Source organism: Pongo abelii, chromosome 11, assembly GCF_028885655.2.
Source record: "Pongo abelii isolate AG06213 chromosome 11, NHGRI_mPonAbe1-v2.0_pri, whole genome shotgun sequence".
NCBI lineage: Eukaryota > Metazoa > Chordata > Mammalia > Primates > Hominidae > Pongo > Pongo abelii.
Window position 1 is genome coordinate 23,550,655 of NC_071996.2, and position 26,381 is coordinate 23,577,035.

The window sequence follows — 26,381 nt, forward strand, 5'->3', positions numbered from 1 at the left end:
TTGATAAGTTAGTGGGTAATTTCAAATCTTGTATTATACCTAGCATATATTCCATTGCACACATTTGCTAATAATTGTAGGACAAATTGCTGAAAACAAAATTATTAGGTTGAAGAGCATTTGTTTCCAGTTTTGAATAACATCACTGTTTCTTTTATATATTATTAATTATAGTGCCATCAACAGTGTATAAAATATTTCTGTTTTCTTCCATGTCAACATGGTATATTGTAAGTGTTGGTCTTTACAATATAAGTTAAAAATATTTTAGCATGGATTAGCATTTCTTTTTTTATTAGTGAGGTTCAGCATATTTTCATACATATGAAAGCCATTTGTATTTTTATGTGTTCCTTTTCTTTACATATTTTTTCATTGTTACCTGTTTTTTAAAAAAATTGTAGAAACTTTTAACTTATTAATACAAGTATGATTGTTTAGCTTTATTTATTTATTTATTTATTTTATTTCCATAGGTTACTGGGGAACAGGTGGTGTTTGGTTACATGAGTAAGTTCTTTGGTGGTGATTTGTGAGATTTTGGTGCACTCATGACCTCAGCAGTATATACGGCACCCAATTTGTGGTCTTTTAACTCTCACTCACTTCCCACACTTTCCCCTTGAACCCCTAAAGTCCACTGTGTCTTTCCCACACCTTTGCATCCTCATAGCTTAGCAACCACATACCAGTAGGAACATACGATGTTTGGTTTTCCATTCCTGAGTTACTTCACTTAGAATAATAGTTTCCAGTCTGATCCAGGTCACTGTGAATGACATTAATTCATTCCTTTTTATGGTTGAGTAATATTCCATTTTATATATATATATATATATATATAATATATGTAATATATATAATATAATATATTGTATATATAATATATTATATATACAATATATTATATAATATATATAATATTATATGTTATAATATATATATATATTAGTTTCTTTATCCACTAATTGATTAATGGGCATTTGGGTTGGTTCCATGTTTTTGCAATTGCAAATTGTGCTGCTATAAACGTGTGTGCAAGTATCTTTTTCATATAATGACTTCTTTTCCTCTGGGTAGATAACTAGTAGTGGGATTGCTGGATCAAATGGTAGTTCTACTTTTAGTTCTTTAAGGAGTCTTCACACTGTTTTCCATAATGGTTGTACTAGTTTACATTGCCACCAGCAGTACAGAAGTGTCCCCTGCTCACCATATCCATGCCAACATCTACTATTTTTTGATTGTTTGATTATGGCCATTCTTGCAGGAGTAAGGTGGTAACACATTGTGGTTTTGATTTGCATTTTCCTGATCATTAGTGATATTGAGCATTTTTTCATATGTTTGTTGGCCATTTGTATATCTTCTTCTGAGAATTGTCACAAACCTGCATGTTGTGCACATGTACCCTAGAACTTAAAGTATAAGAAATATATGTATATATGTATATTAAAAAAATAAAATGAAGAACAACTAATGGGTGCTGGGCTTAATACATCGGTGATGGGTTTATCTGTGCAACAAACCACCATGGCACACGTTTACCTATGTAACAACTCTGCACATACCATACATGTACTCTGGAACTTAACATAAAAGTTTATTTTAAAAAAGCCATTTTCCTAATAAAAAAAAGAGAATTGTCTATTCATGTCCTTAGCACACTTTTTGATGTTTTTTTTTTTCTTGCTAATTTTAGTTCATTGTAGTTTCTGGATATTAGTCCTTTGTCAGATGTCACAAAGATTGTGAAGATTGTGAAAATTTTCTCCCACTCCGTGGGTTGTCTGTTTATTCTGCTGACTGTTCCTTTTGCTTTGCAAAAGCTCTTCAGTTTAATTAAGTCCTAGCTGTTTATCTTTGTTTTAATTACATTTGCTTTTGGGTTCTTGGTCATGAAATCTTTGCCCAAGCCAATGTCTAGAAGGGTTTTTCCAATGTTATCTTCTAGAATTTGTATAGTCATCAGATGTGACAAAGATTGTATAGATTGTGAACATTTTCTCCCACTTTGTGGGTTGTCTGTTTACTCTGTTGACTGTTCCTTTTGCTGTGCAAAAGCTGTTTAGTTTAATTAAGTTCCAGCTATTTATCTTTGTTTAAATTACATTTACTTTTTGGTTCTTAGTCATGAAATCTTTGCCCAAGCCAATATCTAGAAGGGTTTTTCTAATGCTATCTCCTAGAACTTTCATAGTTTTGGGTCTTAGATTTAAGTCCTTGATTCACATTGAGTTGACTTTTGTATATGGTGAGAGATGAGGATCTAGTTTCATTCTCCGACAGGCAGCTTGCCAAATGTCCGCACCATTTGTTAAGTACGGTGACCTTTCTCCACTTTTATTTTTGTTTGCTTTGTCAAAGATCAGTTGGCTGTAAGTATTAGGGTTTATTTCTGGGTTTTCTATTCTCTTCCATTGGTGGATGTGCCTGTTTTTCTGCCAGTACCATGCTGTTTTGGTTACTATGACCTTATAGTATAGTTTGAAATCAGGTAATGTGATGCCTCCAGATTTGTTTTTTGCTTAGTCTTGCTTTGACTATGTGGGCTCCTTTTTAGTTCCGTATGAATTTTAGAATTGCTTTTTCTAGTGCTGTGAAGAATGATGGTGGTATTTTGATGAGGATTGTGTTGAATTTGAATGTCACTTTGGCAATTATGGTCATTTTCACAATATTGATTCTACCCATTCATGAGCATGGGACGTGTTTCCATTTGTTTGTGTCATCTATGATTTCTTTCAACAGTGTTTTGTAGTTTTTCTTGCAGAGGTCTTTCACCTCCTTGATTAGGTATATTCCTAAGTATTTTATTTATTTATTTATTTATTTATTTATTTATTTATTTATTGCAGCTATTGTAAAAGGGGCTGAGTTCTTGATTTGATTCTCAGCTTGGTTGCTGTTGGTGTATAGAAGAGCTACATTGATTTTTTATCCAGAAACTTTGCTGAATTCTTTTATCAGTTCTAGGACCTTCTGTATGAGTCTTTAGGGTTTTCAAGGTAACCAATCACATCATCAGCAAACAGCTACAAGTTTGACTTTCTTTTTACTGTTTTGGATGCACTTTCTTTCTTTCTCTTGTCTTATTGCTCTGGCTAGGACTTCCAGTACTATGTTGAAGAGGAGCGGTGAGAGTGGGTATCCTTGTCTTGTTCCAGTTCTCAGAGGGAATGCTTTCAACTTTTCCCCACTCAGTATTACGTTGCATGTGGGCTTGTCACAGATGGCTTTTGTTACATGGAAGTATGTCCCTTGCATGCCAATTTTGCTGAGAGTTTTAATCATAAAGCAATCCTGTATTTTGCCAAATGCCTTTTCTGCATCTTTTGAGAGGATCATGTGGTTTTGATTTTTGATTCTGTTTATGTAGTGTATAGTATTTATTGACTTGAGAATGTTAAACCATCCCTGCATCCCTGGTATGAATCCCACTTGATCATGGTGTATTATTGTTTTGATACGTTGTTGGATTTGGTTAGCTAGCGTTTAGCTAAGGATTTTTGCATCTATGTTCATCAGGGATATTGGTCTGTAGTTTTCTTTTTGGTTATGTCCTTTCCTGGTTTTGGTATTAGGGTGATATTGGCTTCATAGAATGACTTAGGGAGGGTTCTCTCTTTCTCTATCTTGTGGATTAGTGTCAATAGGATTGGTACCAATTCTTCTTTGAATGTCTGATAGAATTCTGCTGTCAAACTGTCTGGTCCTGGACTTTGTTTGTTGGTAATTTTTTGATTACCATTTCAATCTCGCTGCTTGTTATTGGTCTGTTCAGCATATCTAATTCTTCCTGATGTAAGCTAGGAAGGTTGTATCTTTCCAGGAATTTATCCATCTCCACTAGGTTTTTTAGCTTATGTGCATGAAGGTGTTTATAATAGTCTTTAATGATCTTTTGTATTTCTGTGGTGTCAGTTGTAATATCTCTCATTTCGTTTCTAATAGAGCTTATTTGGATTTTTTCTTTTCTTTTTTTTGGTTAATCTTGCTAATAGTCTATAAATTTTATTTATCTTTTCAAAGAACCAGATTTTTGTTTCATTTATCTTTTGTATTTTTTGTATGTGTGTTTCAATTTCATTTACTTCTGCTCTGATCTTGGTTATTTCTTTTCTTCTGCTGGATTTGAGTTGAGTGTGTTCTTGTTTCTCTAGTTTCTTGACGTGTGACCTTAGATTATCTGCTTGTGCTCTTTGAGACTTTTTGATGTAGTCATTTAGGGCTATGAACTTTCCTCTTAGCCCTGCTTTTGCTGTATCCCAGAGGTTTTCATAGGTTGTGAATGACTACTGTCATTCAGTTCAAAAAATTTTTAATTTTCATCTTGATTTCATTTTTGACCGAATGATCATTCAGGAGTGGGTTATTTAATTTCCATGTATTTGCATGGTTTCAAAGGTTCCTTTTGGAGTTAATTTTCAGATTTATTCCCCCGTGTTCTGAGCAAGTGCTTGATATAATTTCAGTTTTCTTGAATTTATTGAGGTTCATTTTGTGGCCTACCATATCCTCTATATTGGAGAACATTCTACGCACTGTTGAATAGAATGCCTGTGGTTGTTGCGTGGAATGTTCTGTAAATATCTATTAAGTATATTTGTTCCAGGATGTAGTTTAAATCTATCATTTCTTTGTTGACTTTCTGTCTTGATGACCTGTCTAGTGCTGTCAGTAGAGTATTAAAGTCCCCCACTATTATTTAGTTGCTGTCTATATCTTAGGTCTAGTAGTAATTGTTTTACAAATTTGGGAGCTCCAGAGTTAGGTGCATATATATTTATGATTGTGATAATTTCCTGTTGGACAAGGCCTTTTATCACTGTGTAATGACTCTCTTTATCTCTTTTAACTGCTGTTGCTTTAAACTCTGTTTTGTCTAATATAAGAATAGCTACACCTGCTCACTTTTGCTGTCCATTTTCATGGAATGTCTTTTTCCATCCCTTTACCTTAAGTTTATGTGAGTTCTTATGTGTTAGGTGTGTCTCTTGAAGGGAGAAGATGGTTGGTGAACTCTTATCCATTCTGCAATTCTGTATCTTTCAAGTGGAGCATTTAGGCCATTTATATTCAATGTTAGTTTTGAGATGTGGGGTAAAATTTCATTCATCGTGCTATTTGTTGCCTGTATACCCTGTTTTTTGTTTTTGTTTTTTAAATTGTATTTTTTGTTTTGTAGGTCCTGTGAGATTTAGGCTTTAAAGAAGCTCTGTTTTGATGTGTTTCCAGGATTTGTTTCAAGATTTAGAGCTCCTTTTAACAGTTCTTGTAGTGCTTGCTTGGTAGTGGCAAATTCTCTCAGCATTTATTTGTCTGAAAAAGACTGTATCTTTCCTTCATTTATGAAGCTTAGTTTTGCTGGGTAAAAATTCTTGGCTGATGGTAGTTTTGTTTGTGGAGGTTGAAGATAAGGCTCCAATCCCTTCTAGCCTGTAGGATTTGTGCTGAGAAATCTGCTGTTAATCTGATAGGTTTTCCTTTGTAGGTTACCTGGTGTTTTTGCCTCATGGCTCTTAAGATTCTTTCCTTCATCTTAACTTTAGATAATCTGATGACAATGTGTCTAGGCAATGATCTTTTGGTGATGAATTTCCCAGGTGTTCTTTGAGCTTCTTGTATTTGGATATCTAGTTCTCTAGCAAGGACAGGGAAGTTTTCCTTGATTATTCCCCCAAATTTATTTTCCAAATATTTAGATTTCTCTTCTTCCTCAGGAATGCCAATTATTCTTAGGTTTGATTGTTTAACATAATCCCAGACATCTTGGATGCTTTGTTCATATTTTCTTATTCTATTTTCTTTGCCTTTGTTGGTTTGGGTTTATTCAAAAACCTTGTCTTTGAGCTCCGACGTTCTTTCTTCTACTTGTTTGATTCTATTGCTGAGAATTTTGAGAGCATTTTGCATTTCTTTAAGTGCATCTGTTGATTCCTAAAGTTTTGATTGTTTTTTATTTGTGCTATTTATTTCACTGAATATTTCTCCCTTCACTTCTTGCATGATTTTTTTTTTATTTCCTTATGTCGGGCTTTGACTTTCTCTGGTACCTCACTGATTAGCTGAATAACTAACCTTCTGAATTATTTTTCAGGTAAATCAGGGATTTCTTCTTGATTTGGATCCATTGCTGGAAAGCTAGTGTAATTTTTTGGGGGGGTGTTAAAGAACCTTGTTTTGTCATATAACCAGAGTTGGTTTTCTGGTTCCTTCTCATTTGGGTAGCCTATGTGAGAGAGAAGGTCTAGGACACAAGGCTGTTGTACAGTTCCTTATGCCCCACTGGGTGTTTCCTTGATGTAGTACTCTCCCCCTTTTCCTAGGGATGCGGCTTCCTGAGAGCCAAGCTGTAGTGATTGTTATCTCTCTTCTGGATCTGGCCACCCAGCAAGTCTACCAGGCTCTGTGCTGGTACTGTGGGTTGTCTACCCAGAACTGTGAGTCTCTCAGCCATGGATATGGGCACCTGCTCCAGTGGAGGTTGCAGGGGCCTGAAGTGGATTCTGTGAAGATCTGTAGCTTTGTTTGATTGATGCACTACTTTTGTTCTGGTTGGCCTTCTCCCGGGAGCTGGCATTTTCAAGAAAGCATCAACCTCAGTAGTATGGAGAGGAACAGGTAGTGGCCAGGGCACCAGATCTCCTGAGTATATGCCCTTTGTCTTCATTTACTAGGGTGGGTAGAGAAGGACCATTAGGTGGTGGAAGGGCTAGGCATGTCTGAACTCAGATTCTACTTGGGCAGGTCTTGCGGCAACTGCTGTGGAGGATTGGGGTGAGGTTCCCAGGTCAATGAAGTTATGTTCCTAGAAGGATTATGGGTGCCTTTGCTGTGTCATGCAGGTTGTCAGGGAAGTGGGCAAAGCTGGCAGTCGCAGGCCTCACCCAGCTCCCATGCAACACAAAGGGCTAGTCTCACTCTCACCGTGCCGCACCCTCAACAGCATCAAGTCTGTTTCCAAGCAGTGGGAAAGCAGGGCTGTGAACTTGTCCTAGGCTACCCGCCTCTCAGCTGCAAAAATAAGTAGGGCTTTCCTGCTTCCCCTACCTGTGGATTCTGGACACTGGATTCATGCCCTCCCTTGAGTTCTGGCCAGGAGACTTCTCAATGGGTTCAAATTGTTATGAAGTTCAGCTAGAGATTTCCTTCTCCCTATGGCCTTTTCTCAGTGCCTCTGGTAGCCCTCCTGAAGGTCCATTGTGAAGCAAGGCAGAAATTGACTCAGCAAGCCCACAGGGATTTTCCTGCTTTTTCCTCATTTGGGTATTTTGCCCAGCTTTCTAAATTCAATGAGCTCCAAGTAAGGTCAGAATGTTCTCCCGTAATCTAGACCTTCGGGTTCCCCAGTGGGGGTTTGTGTTCAGGAGCAGATGATCCTCCTTTTGTGGGATGATCTCCCTTTCCCTCCACAGTTTGGGCACTTGCAGTATTTGGGGTGTCTCCTGGGTCCTGCAGGAGCAATCTGCTTCTTTTGGAGGGTCTGTGTGTCCTCCGGTCTTTCCTAATGTATTCCTGCAGTGGTTCTGGAGCCAAAGTTCACAATGTGAGTCTCCACACGCTGTTTTGCCTGTCTGAGTGGGAACTGCAATCTAGCCCTGCCTCAAAAGTGTGATTTTTTTTTGAAGCACTTTTTAAAGTTCCTGGGAGGATGACATAATTATATAGTTTTTTTGGTGAACAGTCACATGGTTTTAAAAAATTCTATATAGACAAATTTTTTTATATATTTTAGTTCCAAGTTTCTGGATTTTATGCCATTCCTAGAAGAACTCCAGCACTCTTACGTTTAAAAAATATGATCTCTATTTAAAACTTCTGTGAAACTTATTCTTAGAGATTAAACATCTATGTGTTTTAAAATGTTTAGTTCAATCTAATTTTTTGTTTTTTTGACTAAGAATTTTCATTGAAAATATATTTTGTACTTTGTAAAATGCCTTTTCAGTATCTATGAAGTGATAATATGTAAATCAAATACGTATGTGTATATATATATACATTGTATATTTGTGTGTGTACATATATACATTATGTGTGTGTGTGTGTATATATATATATATATTTTTTTTTTTTTTTTTTAAAGAGACGGGGTCTTATTCTGCTACTCAGGCTGGAGTGCAGTGGTGCTATCATAGCTCACTGCAGCCTCAAACTGGGCTCAAGCCATCCTCCCTCCTCAGCCTCCCAAGTAGCTGGGATTACAGAAAAAACAACGCGCCTAACTCCTGAATCATATATATTTTTCAAATATGTTTTCAACAGTTTAAGAGCTTACAAAATAGCTATGTAAAACACGATTACTGAGCACTCTTGATAAGAAAAGACTTCTTGGATTACAAAAATGTTAGAAAAGAACTATTTTTTCTAAAGATCCTAAAAATATCTTTTTTTCTAAAGCCCTTCTGCTCCAGGCTGGAAGTAAACTGAGCTGCTACAATCCTTCTTGCAGCTTTTGGAGAAGTCACATGGGTTAAGTGATGTAAACTGAGAAGACATTTTAATGAGAAGTAAAGGATCTACATTCTGCCTCTTTTTTTTTTTTTTTTTTTTGACAGCAGATTCTGTGAGCCCTTGTCTGTTTGCCTTCTGGGCAGGAAGGGAAACAGACCACTGCAGACATCTTAGTGCAGCAAAGTTCATGCTAGTTGCTTTATAGAAAGTCATTGTGTCATTTGATTGATATCCCCTAAGGTAGTCTAAGATGAAGAATGAAAGCTACTACCTTTTCTTGCCATTATTACCACATCATGGTAAAGAGTAAAAAGAAACATAGGTTTGCATAATTATATTTGCTTTGATATAAAATTAGATAGGGTACAGAAGTATATATCAGAGTAGTACATGCTCCAAAAATTAGTCATTGGCATACAAAGACATGACTGTCGTCCTCTAGCTGGTGATGTCCAGGCCTCATTTGTGCACATATGGGCGCATGGCAGAAAGCAAATCAATGTAGATTCTAATTGATATGCAATATTGTGATAAAATAGACCTTAGATTTACATATCCTGTTTAGCTCCATTCCTTCCAACAGGGGTGCGGATCTTGCTTCTGGATGACTGAAGTTAGAAATTTTTATTTCCCAGGTTTACACAGTCAGTTACTGGTCATGTGGTGAGTGGGACACAGGGTTTCTGCACCAGTGCTCTTTCATCTCCACACAGCCTTCGGGGTGAATCTTCAAAGGCTGGAGGTTTCTCTTGACATGTAACTCTTGTCTTCCAGTACAGCTAATGTCAAACGCCGCTATTACAGCCAATCTATCTTCTTTTATGATCATTGGAGCAAGCTGGCTGAACAATCTGGAGAAGACTTGAATTCCCTAAAGCAGAGGTTACTTCAGAGGAATGTTTCAAGGTGGCTCTTTCCTAGGGAGCACATTTTATAAAGCACCAAGACATCCATGCATGCCCTGAAGAAATCAGTTCCAACTTCATCGGATTTCATTTCCCTAAATGCTGACTTTCACTGTAATGTCACTCAGCTGTGATTTCATACAGATTCCACACACAAGAGACAAAAGATAAGCAGACATGGGCTTGTAAATAAACATTAAATCTGGCAACAGAGTGAATTTTAGAACCATCTTCTGCGACATTAAAGGGAAAGTATGTGGGGAGAATGACGAGACTTCCAGATGATTTTATAGGTTTTGTTTTTGTTTTTTTTTGCTGTTGTTGTTGTCTTCGAGTTTATAAAAGATATCTCTTTTCTTTGAGGTGGTTCCAATATTGAGTGTGTTCTTTCTTTTGTCAATCAATTAAACAAGTTGACAAAGGAGAGCAATTGATAGTCACAGATTTCCAGTTTTCAGCAACTCAAAAATATCCACCTGTTATCTTGTATTCTGAGTCAAAGAGCGACAAATTCTTTTTTGAAGTTAATGAATGGCATATTTTATCCACAGTATACTAAACTAAGGTTAAGATCAAAAGAGCTCTCTTATTCTCATGATAGTGATTGAAAAAATAAGTCCCGATTTTTCAATTATTCATCTCTACCTCCACTGTTCTATTATCTATCCCACTAGTGATTGAAATTGTCTCCTAGCAGGCTGTCCAGGGTGGGACACAGGAACACACACATACCCACAGGTATGTACATGTTGGTGTGCTATGACTGTGTATCCAAATGTAAGATTCTTTTAATGATATTAACAATGTGTAGCACACAATTTATGAATAATGATAAAATATGCAATAATCTATTATTATAAGTTCTGTATACCAGTTGAGTTTTATAGAATGCTTTTGCTGACCTTTGTTGAATGATTTTATCTGTAGCACTTAAAGTCTGTGTCATATATTCCTTTTGAAAAATTTCTTTATTGCCTTTACAACCCTTTAAAAATGTAAAAATTAGTCTTAACTCACATGTCATAAAAAAACAGGCCTCAAGCCAGACAAGCCAGGTAGTTTTCCGACCCCTGGTCTAGACAATGCACAAAACAATAAACCAGTCCCTGATTTGTAATGTACGTCAGCCTCTGTGGTACAAGTATTTCCACTATGGTAGACTTCAAGCTGTCAAAGGGATTTCACTGAACATGGAATTGGGAAGAACTGTGTGGTAGCTGCCCAACCTACAGTATCCCCACAACGCAGATTGAATAGTCATGAAATTCCTCCAGAGCACCTTTAGTTAAAAGAGACAGGCAAATCGATATAATATAGTGAAATAATTAGAAATCAATGAATGTATTAGCTTTTAAAACTAATTTCAAGTTTATATAACTTAATTATTATTATTATTATTTTGAGATGCAGTCTCACTCTGTCTCCCGGGCTGGAGTACAGTGGCACGATCTCAGCTCACTGCAAGCTCCACCTCCCAGGTTCAAGCGATTCTCCTGCCTCAGCCTCCCGAGTATCAGGGACTACAGGCGTGAGACGCCACGCCTGGCTAGTTTTTTTGTGTTTTCAGTAGTGACGGGGTTTCACCATGTTAGCCAGGATGGTCTCTATCTCCTGACCTCGTGATCTGCTGGTCTCAGCTTCCCAAAGTGCTGAGATTACAGGTGTGAGCTACCATGCCCAGCCAACTTAATTTTTAATAATGGCTAGGTTAACCAAAGGCTCACAAAATTTCTGAAAATCTAACACTTGAAACTCATGAACTGTTAACAAGCTGACTCAAACACACCACTGATGGCCTATTCTTTTGAATTCCATAAATACTGGACTGTTTGACATTTTTTGAACCACGCTCTGTCATGCCTCCCCAATCTTCTAACCCTATTCTTTCAAGACTTAGCAGCATCTCCTGCTAGAAAAATTCTGCCATTTTTCAAGGTTGAATTAAGTGCCCTGTTTCCTATATAAATACATAACTATATAAATATAAAATTTCTCTATTCTAAACCTTCAGTGACAGGGGCTTCATCCACTGTAGCCTTAACGTCCTTGTTCTGCAAGAGCTTATCTCAGTTTCTCCAACACAGAGACTAGACATTTATGGCCCAGCAGAGCCTGGTGTACAGCAGAGGCACAACATGCATTCCTTGAACTGAACTACTAGCAAAGCTGGCAAACTCTTGGCTGCCAGTTTGCAGAGCTTTGTGCAACCTTCTTTGCATTGAATTGGTGCATTTCACTGTACCCCTTCTACAAGACAGCGGGGAAGAAACAGCTCGCCACGGTATTAGTTAACAGTTTGCATCGGAAGAGTGAAAGTCAAAGGGTAGTGTCTCGACTGTAGGTTTTAGATTCCATGGGTTTTGTTTATAATTTAAGTATCTTTCATCACCACAGATAATTGAAGTCTTTTTTTAAGGAGGTACATAACCAAGAGACTAGGCAGCGGCACAGAAAGGCTACAAGCAGAAAAAAAATGAGAAGGAGACCTGCTGATTTTAAAATGCACAGAGCTGTTATCTTGTGGTTTAGCCCATCACTCCTTCACTGCTCAGATTCTCTGGCTGCACTCCTTTCCTTGTTGACTATCTGGCATAGATGGAGGAAGTAAGTCCCAGGGTAAGACTCCTCAGTGCCCCACCATTTCTCTCAGTTGCTCTGCTCACTGATTTTCTTGCTGCGTTCATTGAAGCAAGGGGCTGAGGAGGTGCAGGAAGGAGGATCAACTCACCTCATAGTCAATGTCTAAGGCATCCGTCTCGCCCTTGGTGCGGAAGTGCTGTGTGTGCTTGTCCACCGTGAAGTTCACCTGCTTGCCCACCCGCTCGATGAGGACCGAGTGCCAGTGCTGGTCATCCAGGAGGCTGCCCAGGGTGGCAGAGGGCAAGCTGCTGCTGAGCCGTGCTTTGCTGTCATCTGTGAAGAGAGGAGAGAAGCAAGATGATGTCTGTGTCCAAGGGCAGCTTTGCACACCAGAATGCTCCACAAGCAAAGGCAGCTATCTCTGTTCTAAAGGCAAAGAATGATGTCTCCCTACAGGCCTGGGACTGTGCTGGACCTGGGAAGGAATAACAAGCTTTGCCCACAGATTCCAGAATCAAATTCAATATGCATACCTCCTTCCAGACAAAATAGGGCATGTTTTCAAGACTTGAAAAATTAAATAATAAAAGGAACTATGTCCTTATGGCTACATAAATATGATTGAAAATGGGGATTTTGTTTTTAGAAAGAATGCCTATTCTTTGAGTTAGAATGGTTCTTGAGTGGATAAAGCCAATTAGGAGCTGTGCCTGGGAGGAGGGGTAAAGCTGGGATACGTAAAGGGAAGACAGCTAGTAAGTTTGTGGGCAAAAGCAGCGGCAAGGAAATAATCATCCCATATGCCATGGCTGAGTACCTACTGTATGAATGGCACTTAGGAAGAAATAACTTTCATCTTTAATCCTCTAAGGGAAAATTATCATCTCCATTTGACAAATAGGAACTCTGAGGCTCAGGGAGGTGAGACATGAATGCCTCAAGTACAGTCAGGACTTGAATCTAGGTCTGCCTCATCCTTTTTACTTTGACCACAGCTATGGATCATGGCTCGGGTCATACTGTTGAGGATTTAGCCTCTGTTGAGTTTGGAAGACCCCCTTGAGAAGACATGAGCGATGCAGGTGGAAAGGCATGCTTTGCAATCCAACCTGCCTGGTTCCCCCTCCCCCTCCTTCTCTCTCAATTTTATGGAAGTCCCTGGCTGTACCCTTCTACCAAAAAGATTACAGCTTTTATCTTCCCCTGCAGAACTTGCATCAACCTTAGCAAAATGAACAATTAAATAGAACTAAAGTTTGTGTATATATATATTTTCAATTTTTGCAACATTTTATATGTTAAGTTCCTTAGTAACCGAAAGCTAAATGTCTGTCTCCTCCCTCTTGGGAAGTGTTTTCTCCAGTACAGCTGCAGCAGCCTGTTCAACAGTGTGACATTCAGCAGGCAGGAGCTGCCACTTGCCCGAAGGCTGCTCACTCCCACCTCCATTATGGCCCAAGGCACTATTCCCTTCACTGAGTAACTTGGTTGCTTCATATAAGGTTAGAATCATCAAACTCATTATAATTAGAAAAGTAGAGCTGGTGAATTAATAGCTGACTTGATTTCATTGGTGTGTTCCACAACTTCTGAGTTTTCATTGTTTGATGGATATGCTAATGAATTAGAAGATATTTTCATTTTTTCTCCCTCCCTCCCTTTCTTTCTCCTATAGAAAGGTATTGTGAGCCGGGTGCAGTGGCTCATGCCTGTAATCCCAGCACTTTGGGAGGCTGAAGCAGGTGGATCACCTGAGGTCAGGAGTTTGAGACCAGGCTGGCCAATGTGGTGAAACCCCATCTCTACTAAAAACACACACAAAAAAATTAGCCAGGCGAGGTGATGGGCACCAGTAATCCCAGCTACTTGAGAGGCTCAGGCAGGAGAATCGCTTGAACCTGGGAAGCAGAGATTGCAGTGAGCTGAGATCGAGCCATTGCACTCCAGCCTGGGCCAGGCCACAAGAGCAAAACTTAATCAAAAAAAAAAAAAAAAAAGATATTTGTGTGATCCACCTGAGCTGGTCACAGTGACAAGTGATGTGTCAAGGAGACATGGAGTTTAAAGGTATACTGTCCTCTCTGAAGGTCTTAGTGGTCTTAGTGTAGAGATGCTCATCAAATAAATCTATAAAATGTATGCAGGTTTCCAGCACAGAGTCATGGAAATGCAGAGTGCGGTACTGTGAAACCCTCCTTATGCAGCAAGGACAGGCTGAAACCTGAGGGAAGGAGGAGCATGGTTGCAAGGCCAGGAGAAGCAGCAGCCAGGTTTAGAGATGTAGGGGAGCGTGGCCCAGGACTTCCAGCGGCTGAGTGCCAGGAGCTCGTCGGCCTGGATCCCATTATCCAGGACTTTGTAGGCTAGGTCACACAGTTTACACCTTTTTTTAAGAAATGGAACTTTGAGTAGGCAGAGGTTACTAATGCAGATTACTGTGTTTTTTTGTTTGTTTGTTTTGAGATGCAGTCTACCTGTGTCACTCAGGCTGGAGTGAGTGCAATGGCACGATCTGGGCTCACTGCAACCCCTGCCTCCTGGATTCCAGCGATTCTCCTGCCTCAGCCTCTAGAATAGCTGGGATTACAGGTGTGGGCCACCCACGAGGCTAATTTTTTTTATTTTTGGTAGAAACGGGTTTTCACCATGTTGACCCGGCTGGTCTTGAACTCCTGACCTCGAGTGATCCTCTGCCCCGACTTCCCAAAGTGCTGGGATTACAGGTGTGAGCCACCGCACCCAGCCAGCAGATTACTTTTAAGAAAGGTTATTTTGGCAGCTGTGTGGAAATTGGATTAGAAGGTAAGACTGGCTATAAGATTGGCCATAATCTGGATAGATGGGGCATAAAGGGGTTCAGGCAAGAAGAGTACAGGAAGAATGGGATCCAAGTAATAATGACGTGTTGGCAGGAGGTGGCCTCCAGGTGACGGAGATAGAACAAAGAACACCACCACCGCTGCCCCACACACAGTTTTTATGTATAAAATGAAATGATTCAGGAGCTAACACTGGCTGAAGGAAACTTTATGCTTTATAAACTGTCAGTTCTAGATGTAACAAGGCAGGTAGATTTAATATTGGAGCTTTCACTTTGAAACTGAGCTGCATCTCACTTTTTTCTTAAAATAAGAAAGGCATCGAACAATAACTTATTAATAATAAGTCCAAATATTAAACATTTGAAAATTTAAAGTGATTATACATCACACACACACACACTCACACACACACAAAAAAAACACGGCAAGGAATTACACCCTTTCCCCAACTTATTTGTTCTATGTGATGTTTTTGTGGCCTTTAATGAGCTACTGAGTTCTTTAATAGAACCAATAATAATAATGACGAAAATAAAATATTTTAATATTTTCCACTCTATCCTGATTCAAAAGATAAATTTTATAAGTATTATGAATCAGTCAAACTGATTTTATTTTTTATGTAACTTTGTGTATAGTAACACACCCTCCCTGCCTCCCTTCCTCACTTCCTCCATCTACTCATCTTCCATAGCCCCAGGTAATCACTGCTGTTAATGTCTTGCTTGTGCTTTCAGAAAAATATTAGGTGTATGCAAGCAGCAAAAATAGATTTTCTTTATTTCTACTCATTTAATTTTTTACACTGATGGTAAAATAGAATGTGCATTTATCTCCAACTTTCCATTTTTATTTAATCTATCCTGAAAATCTTTATCAAAATCCAAAGAGGTTTCCCATCTTTTTTATAGCTGCATAGTATTCCATGCTCTAATATACATACATATATAAATATAATATATGATGTATATACATAAAATATGATACATAATTATATGTAAATAATATATAATCATATATATGATATATAGAACATATCATATTTCACTTAATGAGCTTCCTAGTGATATAAATTTAGATGTCTCTATTTACTTTAGATCTTTAAAACTGTTGAAATACTTTATTATGTGGATATTATCTCGTTTGGGCACAAGCATATTTGTAGCATTTATTCGTAGATGAAGAATTGGAGGACAAAGGCTTTCATGTTGGCAATTTTGACAAACACTGCCAAATTGTCCTATATAAAGACCGTGCCTATTTAAATGCCTAGGAGTGCCTTTACCACAGGCTTGCCAACAACGTACGGTCTAGCTTTAAAATTTGGCCTGTCTGGTAGGTTAAAAAAGTGCATTTCTGAGTAATTTTAATATGCATTTCTTTTAATAAGAATAAGATTGAAAGTCTTTTTATTTTTATTTCCTTTTCTTTGAACTGTCTCTTCCTATATTTTGCCTGTGATATGAATTTTGAAAATATCTTTTGGTTTTTCTTTATTTGTGTTTGATGCTGCTTTTCTGTTTTTGTTTGTTTGATTGATTTTTTTAAATTCACCACTCAGGTATTTGTGTATTGGGAACAAATCTATCATTTTTCTTTTATACCTTCTGGATTTGTATAATAGTTTAAAAGGTTTTCTTTATTCTGAGATCATTGAAGAATTCTTCTAGTTTTCTCTACGTCCTTTCAACTGAAATTTATTCTGATGTATGGTATGAGGCACAGTTCTACCTTTATGTTTTGAGATGGCTACCAAATTGTCTAAATTCCACTATTTTAAAATCCTTGAGTGGCCTTATTTAGTGAAATAGATTGTATAACTTTAAAATGGCAGGAGAACGCTAGTAAATTGGATAGGGTGGTATTTGTTATGTTGACTGGATCAAGGTTCTCTAAATACATGATTGGGATCTTCAAATCCTAAAGCTTCCAGTAGTAGGTTATGTCGGTTGTTGCTCACTGTACCCTTCTTGCATCCCCTGCCACCTTCATCACCACCATCTCAATAGGCAGGAACATCTCCACTGTGGGAAGCAGAGCCAACATCAGTAACCTTACCTTTACCCTCCTCAAGGTCTAATGTCAGCCCTTTCTCTCCTGGGTCTTAATTTTGGCTCAGAAAGTTTGCTACTCTCATTGCATCCAACAATTCAGCTCCTTATAATTTTAAGACTTTAGGAAAATAAAAGTACTTCTTCTTAAATAAATAGTGACTACCTTTCACTTACTGCATCTAACGAAACTATAAACTTAATTAACACACATCACTTTATGCAAAGTAGCTCATGCAATTTTTATGAATACTTAAAGCAATTTGTTGACCTTTTCTCAAAAGTGGATTAGCATTGCTCCTTGTTTACATTGTTCATTTACTTAGTGCATATATATATATATATGCCCAAAAATTATGCAAAATTGAGTCCCACCAATTCTATGGAGAAACATTTCAGTTAGTATCAAGGGACTTAAACTTATGTTCACAACTTTTTGCCCAGTAATCCACTTTCTGTAAATGTATTCTAAAAGAGCAAGCTGAAATGTTGTGGAAAAATGTTTAAGTGGCTAGTGATTTAAAAATTGGATATAATGTCCAATAATTTGGAAGGAGAAAAAAAATCTGAGTACATTTATGTAGACTCACCAGATGAAGTATTATATTAAATAGCCATCAAAATGGTATTTATAAAATACTTACATTATTTCAAAAGTATATTCAGTAGTGACTGCCCTTTTTGATAAAATTAAAAGTAATATTTAATAAATAGAATACTCAATAATTAAACTATACTGATTTAAAATATACATGAGCAGAAGACAAAAATACAAAATCTAGACTAAAAACAATTCTGGAAAAGGCACAAATAAGCACTATGTGTGGATAAAACTGAAGAATTCATTTATCATAATCATTTTTTTTCTTTTCTCTGTGTTTTAGAGTGAGCATAACTATTTTGGATAACGAGAAAAATAAACTTCATTAAAAACACAATCCTCATGCTGCATAGTATATTTGTTGAAGACTATATATCACTGATGTGTAATTATTGAGTCTCTTGGGAATTACAAGTTACTTATTAATTAACCAAAAAGGACCACATATGGATAAATTTCATCACTCTTTCTCCATTAGTTATTCTATACCAACACTCAGATATCTTATATCAAAACAAGTTTAGTGAAACTTGATTTGGTTAAAAAATTGGGAAAACAAAATTTCTGCTCTTCATTAAAAAAGGATGTTTAGAATTGTATTTATGAGAAGTGTAAGATGGTAGTCCTCAGAAATGTTTCATTTTCCCTAGAAATTTCCATTATTAGAGATCACAAAACACTTAATTCTCAAGAAATTATCAAACTCGTGATCTTAGAATATCTATTTTAACTTTTATCTCAGTGGCATTTGAGGTTCAATTACTAGTTTTAACTAGTCTCTAATTTCTTAAGACAAAGATAAAAATTTTCATGGGCAATTGTGAAGGACAAAAACAATAAAACTATACAGAAACTAACTTTTGGGCCAGAAATAGATAAGGGAAATAATTATTTCTAATGAAATAAAAACTTGTTTTCGTGTGGTTTAAAATATAGTTAAAACAAAATAATATGTTTACTACCCAAGGCCCTAAGAAATATAACAATTTTTATAGGAAGCTTGAAATGTTTGCAAAAAGTGTTTAACTTTACCTGTTTATTCTCCTCCCTCCACCCCAAGATGCTGTGGATAAGCACGCCAATTCTTTCACCCTTACTTAGAACTCACATTTTCTGGTAAAGGGCATGCGTGTTGCACTATTTTCAACCAAATGCCTTGTTTGATTAAATCTTCTTTCTAGGTCTTATCTTAACTGTTCAAACATGGATGTCACTTTAACTTTCATAATCTGTGAATTTCAGACAGCCTGAGAAAAAGGGGATGGGAACTTTCATGTTTAAGATTGTATTTGAGCAAAAAAAAGTCATTCTTGAAAAGGGCTTGATTTACTCTTGATAAAATAGGTGGCCACTCATGTGAATTCCCTCATGACTGCCTCTAACAGATCATCAGAATCAACGTTCCCAACCACTTTTAATTTGTCAGACTATCAACACTAATATTCACTTGTATTTCTTAAGCTTCTCACACAAGTTAAACACTTCACATATGTTGTTATAATTATTCCTGACTATAATAACCCTGCAGAAAGGTGAGTCTCCAAGAAACCACAAGTTTTATCTAAGGACTCAAAGAATTGGGGTTACAACCCAACTCTATTTGACTCCAAAGCTAAAACTCTCTCCACGACTCTTAGTGGAAAAATGGATACTCTCATTCTCCCTCATTTCTTACGCTCTTACTATCTCTATCTCCCGTATATGCATGTAAGCTATGTAGCTTAGTAGGAATGGAGGGCATTCTTTTGCAAAGGAATTTAATGGATTGGAAAACAGGGAGCTGTAGAAAAGTAAAATGGGGCAACACTAAGAAGGGAGGACATGACACAGAATAAGAAGACAAGTTTCACCTCCCTGTCCCAGCCAGTATTATAAAGGTACCCCCTTTCAACTTTGTTTGGCAGTACGCAAAGCTAATGAATGGTCTCCTAAGCATCCAAGTGAGAGCCCTGAAGAAAATAAGAAACGGACAGGAAGCAATGTGATTTCAATGAACTTGACTCTCAATCCAGAGCAAGTCTCTATGTTTCTCTAAAGCAATGAAACACATGTCCTTAGTTGTTAAGAAATTTCTAAATTGTATTGACTAAAACACTCTCCAGATTTAGGAGTTGTTGCTCTACTCTGGTGTCTAACTTGTGTCCGTCTTCTGTGACTTTGCTATCTTTGAAAACATTATCTTAACACGTTTGTTACATGATTTTGATGATGCATAGTTATTTTATTTCCAATTAATATAACCAAGCTAAAAGGTAAGTAGAAATAACTATTTTACCAGGCTGATAGCTTCTTGAAAATAGAGACTGATAAATCCAACTTTTAACCCCCAGTGCAGAATTCAGTGCCTGATTTACTGTACTTGTTTAACCTATTCGAATTGTATAATGACAGAATTTATGAAAAATGTGATGCATTTTATCCCATTGATTCTTTGTGTGAAATACCTGTTTTTCTCTCCTCTCCATAATAAAATCTCCAGATTACTCAAGGTTGATCCTGGATCCCTCTGTTCCTTCCTGATCTCTCCATTCTCAGAACTGAACACATACATATTGTTTGCCTGATATTTAACATTTTTATGAATTGTTTTATAATTTTTATTGTTTGTTTTATAAAAGTTTATTACATTTTAGTGATTAATGTCAGAGAGCTGGGGTAGGATTTCATAAGGTTATAATCCCATATCTACAGCTTTGCAGCCATGTGACCTTGAGCCACTGACTGGGAATCACTAACCAGCAGTTCTTCATCTGTAAATGGGTTTGGATATAGATTGTAGGATTGTCATGTAATTTAAATGAAATATGTATTTTAAATGTTTAATGCAATCCTAAATGTGGTCTCTCAAAAAATGGCAACTAAAAAAAACTTTATAGTATTTAGTACAATTTGAGAAACATGATAAACATTCCATAAATATGTGTGAGTTGGCTGACTAAAATGCCTGAGTTTCAAAAGAGCTAAATTAAATGTTCATTTGACTCTTTGGAGAATGGAAAGAACTTTCTCTGGCATCTCAGTGGTTGATTATGCAATCACATGCTTTGGCGCCTGAACCCTGTACTCGGCCCCCAGGTGCTCCTCAGACGTTTGTTCTATTCTAGGAGTCTCATTTGAGTCTCACTTTGCTACAGCTGTATATATTGGGGATTGCATAAACATCCTGCCTCAGTTAAAAGGCACTGGGCTCTTGTAAGGATGATTGACCTGCATGTAATATTGATGTCTTCTTTATTCTTACAACAGTTCTCTTGTCACATAATATCTCTGCTCTTTGATTCGCTACCTGCATGAATGGGTTCAGACTATTGTAATTCTGCAGAGGGCAGACTGCCATGGGCAATTTGAATGAGATGTGTAAAAAGTGAGAAAGGAAACATATCTAACCCCTCTATGGATTGAAAGAAGAAATCTCTTTCCCATTTAGTAGTTCTGGAAAAATATCAATGTTCTACTCTAAGAAAGTAGGCAAAGAGGAACCACATAGTTCAATTTTGCCATAGAACTGTCTCTACCCAAGCCAGACACAGTAAGGGTTAGGGTAACTATGTAATGTAAATTGGATACTCATCAAAGAGCATCACTAGAAAAGAACAACAGCACACTATGTATGTCCCCAGCACCATCCTGAGCAGCTGACCGTGGTGCTGAACTTCTTCACTCTTAGCCTGAATTTCCGAATTGCAAGTAACTGATTAGAAAATGAATGCACATTGCAGATGAAGAATCGTCGCTAAAGGAGACACTGCTGAAACGTCCATATAAACTGGAGAGGGAAAAACCAAAACTCTCTACTTTATTTGACCAGCACTATTCTTTAACCCATTAACTTGAATCCTGCCTCTCTTTCTCTCTGTCTCTCTCACCTCTCCTGTCTTTCTCTTGCTTTTCTGATTCATTTTTTTTAAAGAACAAACCTGATCATGGACGTTATAAACTCTTTCCCCTTTGAGGCTATGTGACAACAGGAAAACAACAGTATTTTAGAATAATATTTAAAGAATTCATATAAATAACTAAGATAAATATTTAAAAGATACTAAAATGTTAATAAAAGAGATAAACAGCTTGTAGGATTTGGATTTTTTCCTTGTTTTATATTATTTTCAGGTTTTCTAAAACTGATATATATTTTGTAATATAAAATTAATAGTAAAACATCTGGAGATGGTAATAGTAGCTACACAAATCACTATCTGTGTAAATGGGACAAGTAACTTATCTTCTTTGAGCCTACTATTTCATATCTGTTAACTGGGGCTAATGTATACTTATGCCATAGGTCTTCCTTGAGGATTGGACTGGACGTTACCACCTTGTGAATATTCTGTAAATATACCCCATTGTCAGAGAGAGTGGTGGATCATGGAGGAGTCAGGAGTGCAGGCTTGAAGGTGAACAAGCTCAACAGTAATAATGAAATTTGAGATGAACACCCTGTCTCTAATGTACTCAATTTGCCTCAAGCACCTACTTTAGGAAGAGTTTCTCCTAGAGGCTAGAGATACAGAAGTGAACAAGGTGTTATTCTGGTGCTTATGATACCTGCATTATAGATTTCCCATTACGGGCAAAGCAAAGCTATTACCACTCCCCTTTGCTTAGTGCTTCCAGAGATTTTCTAGCTGTAATGAGGTAGGACGGGCTAAAGTACTAATCTGTGGCAGTGTTTCTCTAGAAGAGGAACCTAGAAACTTATGCTATTTAAGAAGTATCCTAGGTGACTGCTTAAAACAGGTAAGTACAGAAAACACTCAACTGTGGTAAACTGATAGAAAGGGAAGAGCTGCAGAGACAGATGAAAAAGATGAAGAAATCTTAAAACTATGCAGAATATAGATAAAATATGTTCTTACTACTTAATCCTCCATCAGGTAAGGTTTTACTTAATCACCACCATGGTTGGAAATATAGAGAAGATGGAAACTCAGAAGAAAGACTTATCCTGCCATCTATGTAACATAACAAGGAGTAGGTGCTATTTATCTTAATATTCCATTTATTTTCAGAAAAGCCAGCATAGTGCAGTGTGAGGTATTCAGATACTGTTTGAATAAAGGAGCAATATGAAGCTTCTATTGTTGGCATTTGTCCATGTTTACTCATTGCTATAGAAAATGTATTTACAGTGTTCTTGGTTTTCATGTCCATACTCTGCAAGACAAGTCGTTAGCCCCAGAATAGAAATAAGGAAACTGAGGCTCAGAAGACATTCACCATAATAAATCACATAATAAATAAAATAAAAAACATAGTTTGATTACACATCTGTAATCAAAAGAAAACTTGTTACATGACCACACCTATGTTATTTCTACCATTCACACCATGAATGTATCTGGTTTACAACATTAGATTTTGTATGTGGGAGCAGAGTTTCGGATGTGAAATGCCATATCTGAAATGGGAATCTAAATAGTAGTAACTGAAAAATTTCACAATGTTATCAGTAGAAGACACTTGCTTTACTATTGATAAGTAATAGTAACTGTACCCCCAACACACAATGCTGTGTGAGCCACTTGTAACTGGGAGGCTCAATTTCATTCATCTGATCTCCTTTCTGGAAAACTGAAAACCAGTTAATGTATTGATGCATGTTTGTGTAGTATTTGGATGCCCGACATTCAGAAAGCTCTGATGCTTGCTTCTTTAGTTATGGTAATTACAACCAATGAGGTTACCAGCAAATTTTTTTACCACTCTCTTCTAGGTGAGATTCTACTTTTAAAGGTATTTTGGTGTGTATATCTAATATATTAGGTGTCAAGTTTGAGTTAAACTTTGAAATCTAGAGATTCTTTCTGCTACCCCTGCCTATAGTCACCATGGGGCCCCAAGAAGATCTTCAGAAATGCCTCAAAATAAAGACCTATATTGTTTAGTTTTGGGGCACTAATAGTCATTCTTATGTCTCTCCAGCTAATTGCTAAAATGTATTTAACTGTGGTTTTTTTGTCAATCTTCCATGCAACTTAGGGTTACAAATTACATTTTGCAATTTCCTTCCTTCTTTACTATTTTATAGTGAAGACAAAAAGATAGCTATCTTTCTCTCCCTTTAATATTAGTAAATATCAGACGGGAGGCAGGGAGTCATTCTTATGAAAAATGACCATTTACTTTTTTTTCAGCTTATCTCTTTCTTTCTTTCTTTTTTCTATAGAAGAGCATTTTTTTGTTTGCATCCTTGGGAACTGTGCTCCTGCCTTTTGCACTCAGCTTACCCTTCCTTCAGAAGTGCCTTTGATAATGTACAGGATGCTGGGCTTCTCTCCTCTTTCTCTGGGATAAGAAGTTGGTCACAATGAACTCGACCTGCCTGGAGTGCGACAGGCCCTGATGGACGCCAGCGCACTGTGGGAGGCCATGTCCTAACTCTGTGGAGGCAGGAGGGCGTTCTGTACTAAGTTTAATGGAATCTGGTGAGTTTGGGGCTTACCCTGGAACAGTGACGGCACCTAAAGAAAAGCGTTTCCCTTAAAAAGACACGGGAATGCCTAGAAACTTAGATTTTTCACCTCACACATATGATCCCCTCTTCCCCAACAAAATAACCCAGAGCAACCAAAATGTTTCTCCATCATTTTCCCTCTGAAACTTAACATTCTTATATGTACCTAATAGAATAGATTCTGAGAAAGCCTCCTTATAATATGTGCATATACTTAAACTTGTGAAAGATTTTTTAGAGTTTGAGTTACTAAGAGAATTCAATGGATAAATACATAGTTAGATCAATAAATACATAACAATGAGTTTGCAACTCTTCCTACATGTCAATATTATATTGTGCCAAAGAATGCTATACATGCCTTAAACATTTCTATCCCCACCAATATCACTTATATTGTGCTCCAGCGACTTCCACCAGATACACTGCAAGTGTCAGACACTGTGACCTGTGGAGTAAAGGAGCTCTCCCTCCCTTGGCAGTGGAAGGGGAAGTCTGAGCTTACCCAAGTTGAGGTGTAGGGCGAGCCGCCCCTTCTGGAGTTCCAAGGTGATGTGGTCTCCACGCTGACCTTCTCCATGGAACAGGACCCCATCTCCTTGCATGCTCTTGAACTTCAGGGAGATCACATCTTTGAGAGTACTCATCAACTTCTGATTGAACCTGTACAGAAGTGAGCTTCGGCCATCAAAGTCAGCAACGTCTGATTCTGGGAACAAAGAAGGAGCAGGAAAGAAAAATCAGTGCATATTCTCATGACTGCTGTTCCTGTTTTCCATCTTAGTTCATGTCCACTTCACAGAAATGTTCTTGAGATCTGCCAGGTCTAGTCTCAACAGGAAACATGTAGACTAGAACCAACCTAATTAGACTCAAGGGAATTATTCATTTACAAGCAATCACCACACACTGAGTCAAAGTGAACTGATCATCAGTTTAGAGGTAAACACTCTCATTAGCGATATGTCAGCTTTTGCTGGAGGGGACAGGGTGAGAATACCGCAAGTACCTACGTCTGGCTTACTATGTCAGATGGCTGGGAATAATCTCTCTTGATTTGTCTTCCTGACAGTCAGAACCACTTGATCTCCTTATCTCAGACACAACGTTAGGGATGAAAAATAGATATAATTATGATGCCAACTCCACATAGTACTGTCTCCCTAGAAGTCTGTGTTGAGAAGGATTCTGAGGCTTCTACTAGGTTCAGTGGAAAAAAATACTCAGCAAAAGAAGACTTGTTATTTGAACAAAGAGGGCAAATGTATTACTACCTTATCTGTGCTGGTGATATTTATCATTTTAGTGTTTTTATGCATAACATTCAATTCCTTATTGTCAAAGCAAAACAAGGTGAAGGTCAAGTAACCATGATTTAGGTAAACTTATGTAACAGGCATGTGTAAACATATCTGACAAATTACGCCAAAAATCTAATAAAGATTCTATTTGGAATGTGTTGTTCTAGGTTATTTTTGCAGTTTTTTTTCTATTTTTTTAATTAAAAAAAACTTTTATAATGAGCTTTTATTGTAGAAAAACATGTAAGACTGTTTAATTATAAATTGAAACTGATTCATTATATACCATGTTCTGTGGGTGGGATTGTGGTGATTATGTGGAGGGGGTGGGATTTTCTATTTAAAATTGAGTACCCAAGAAAACTCAATCTTTCTATTATTTAGCATGTAATTAAAATCCTCAGCCTGAGTGTATACAATGATAATTTTTTTCCAAGGATCTAGAAACATTCTTTGTGAATCTGAGGTTCTGAAATGAAAAGGAAAATGAAATAATACTTTTCTATAATTAGTTTTAAAACCCAATTTCACAATTTATTTATACAGAATAGTGTCCTAACCAAAAGGTTGCTGATGGAAACCTAGACTTTAAAAAGAAACTGTCCATATACAAAGAGACTTTCACAAATGTCCACCTTTCTCAGCACCTCCCCTCCCTACCTCATCAATGCACTTATGACTGATATCTCAACTAGGATTCCACCCAGACCAAAGTGGGGCCACAGACCAACAGCTGCCACCACTCATGGAATAGTGAGGACTTTGATATAGATAAGACAATGGATTCTAAACTGTGGTGGCCATAGTTTGTTAGTTGGGTCACCTTGGTCTAAGGTGATTGTATTATTTATAGGATGAAGATAATTATATCCATTAGAGAAAACTGCTTTGAAAAGTACATGTGCTAAGACTTACAAAGTGACGACACATCAATGTGAACTCATTGTGCACGGCACTTTATTTGTGTTAAATCAGTAATAGATAGGAGAGGTATTAGTAGTAATTGAAATAACAGGAATCCTTTAGTTCCTATCTAGGCCACTCTATTGGTTGGCACTCTACCTTCTTACCCCAAATGATGCTTTTTCAATTTTGATTCAGATGTTTACTGCCCAGGGATGCCAAAGTAGCCCCAAGGGTCTTGTTCTGTCATGTTTTGGCTTCTCACACTCTAGTTGAAATTAGTGTGTGCGGAGTGCATACATCACAA

At 37.3% G+C, this 26,381-nt stretch overlaps 1 protein-coding gene across 4 annotated transcripts in view; it reads right to left on the minus strand.

Moving 5' to 3' along the window:
• The window catches only part of CNTNAP5 (contactin associated protein family member 5), a 985,650-nt gene that overhangs the window by 454,161 nt on the left and 505,108 nt on the right, over positions 1 to 26,381 (minus strand). For all 4 annotated transcript variants that reach the window (XM_054549187.2, XM_054549188.2, XM_054549186.2 and 1 more), the window contains 2 exons: positions 24,376 to 24,579; positions 12,091 to 12,275 (listed from right to left, as the gene is read on the minus strand). In XM_054549187.2, the coding sequence (XP_054405162.2) occupies positions 12,091 to 12,275; positions 24,376 to 24,579 (389 nt within the window). The remainder of the gene's footprint in view (positions 1 to 12,090; positions 12,276 to 24,375; positions 24,580 to 26,381) is intronic.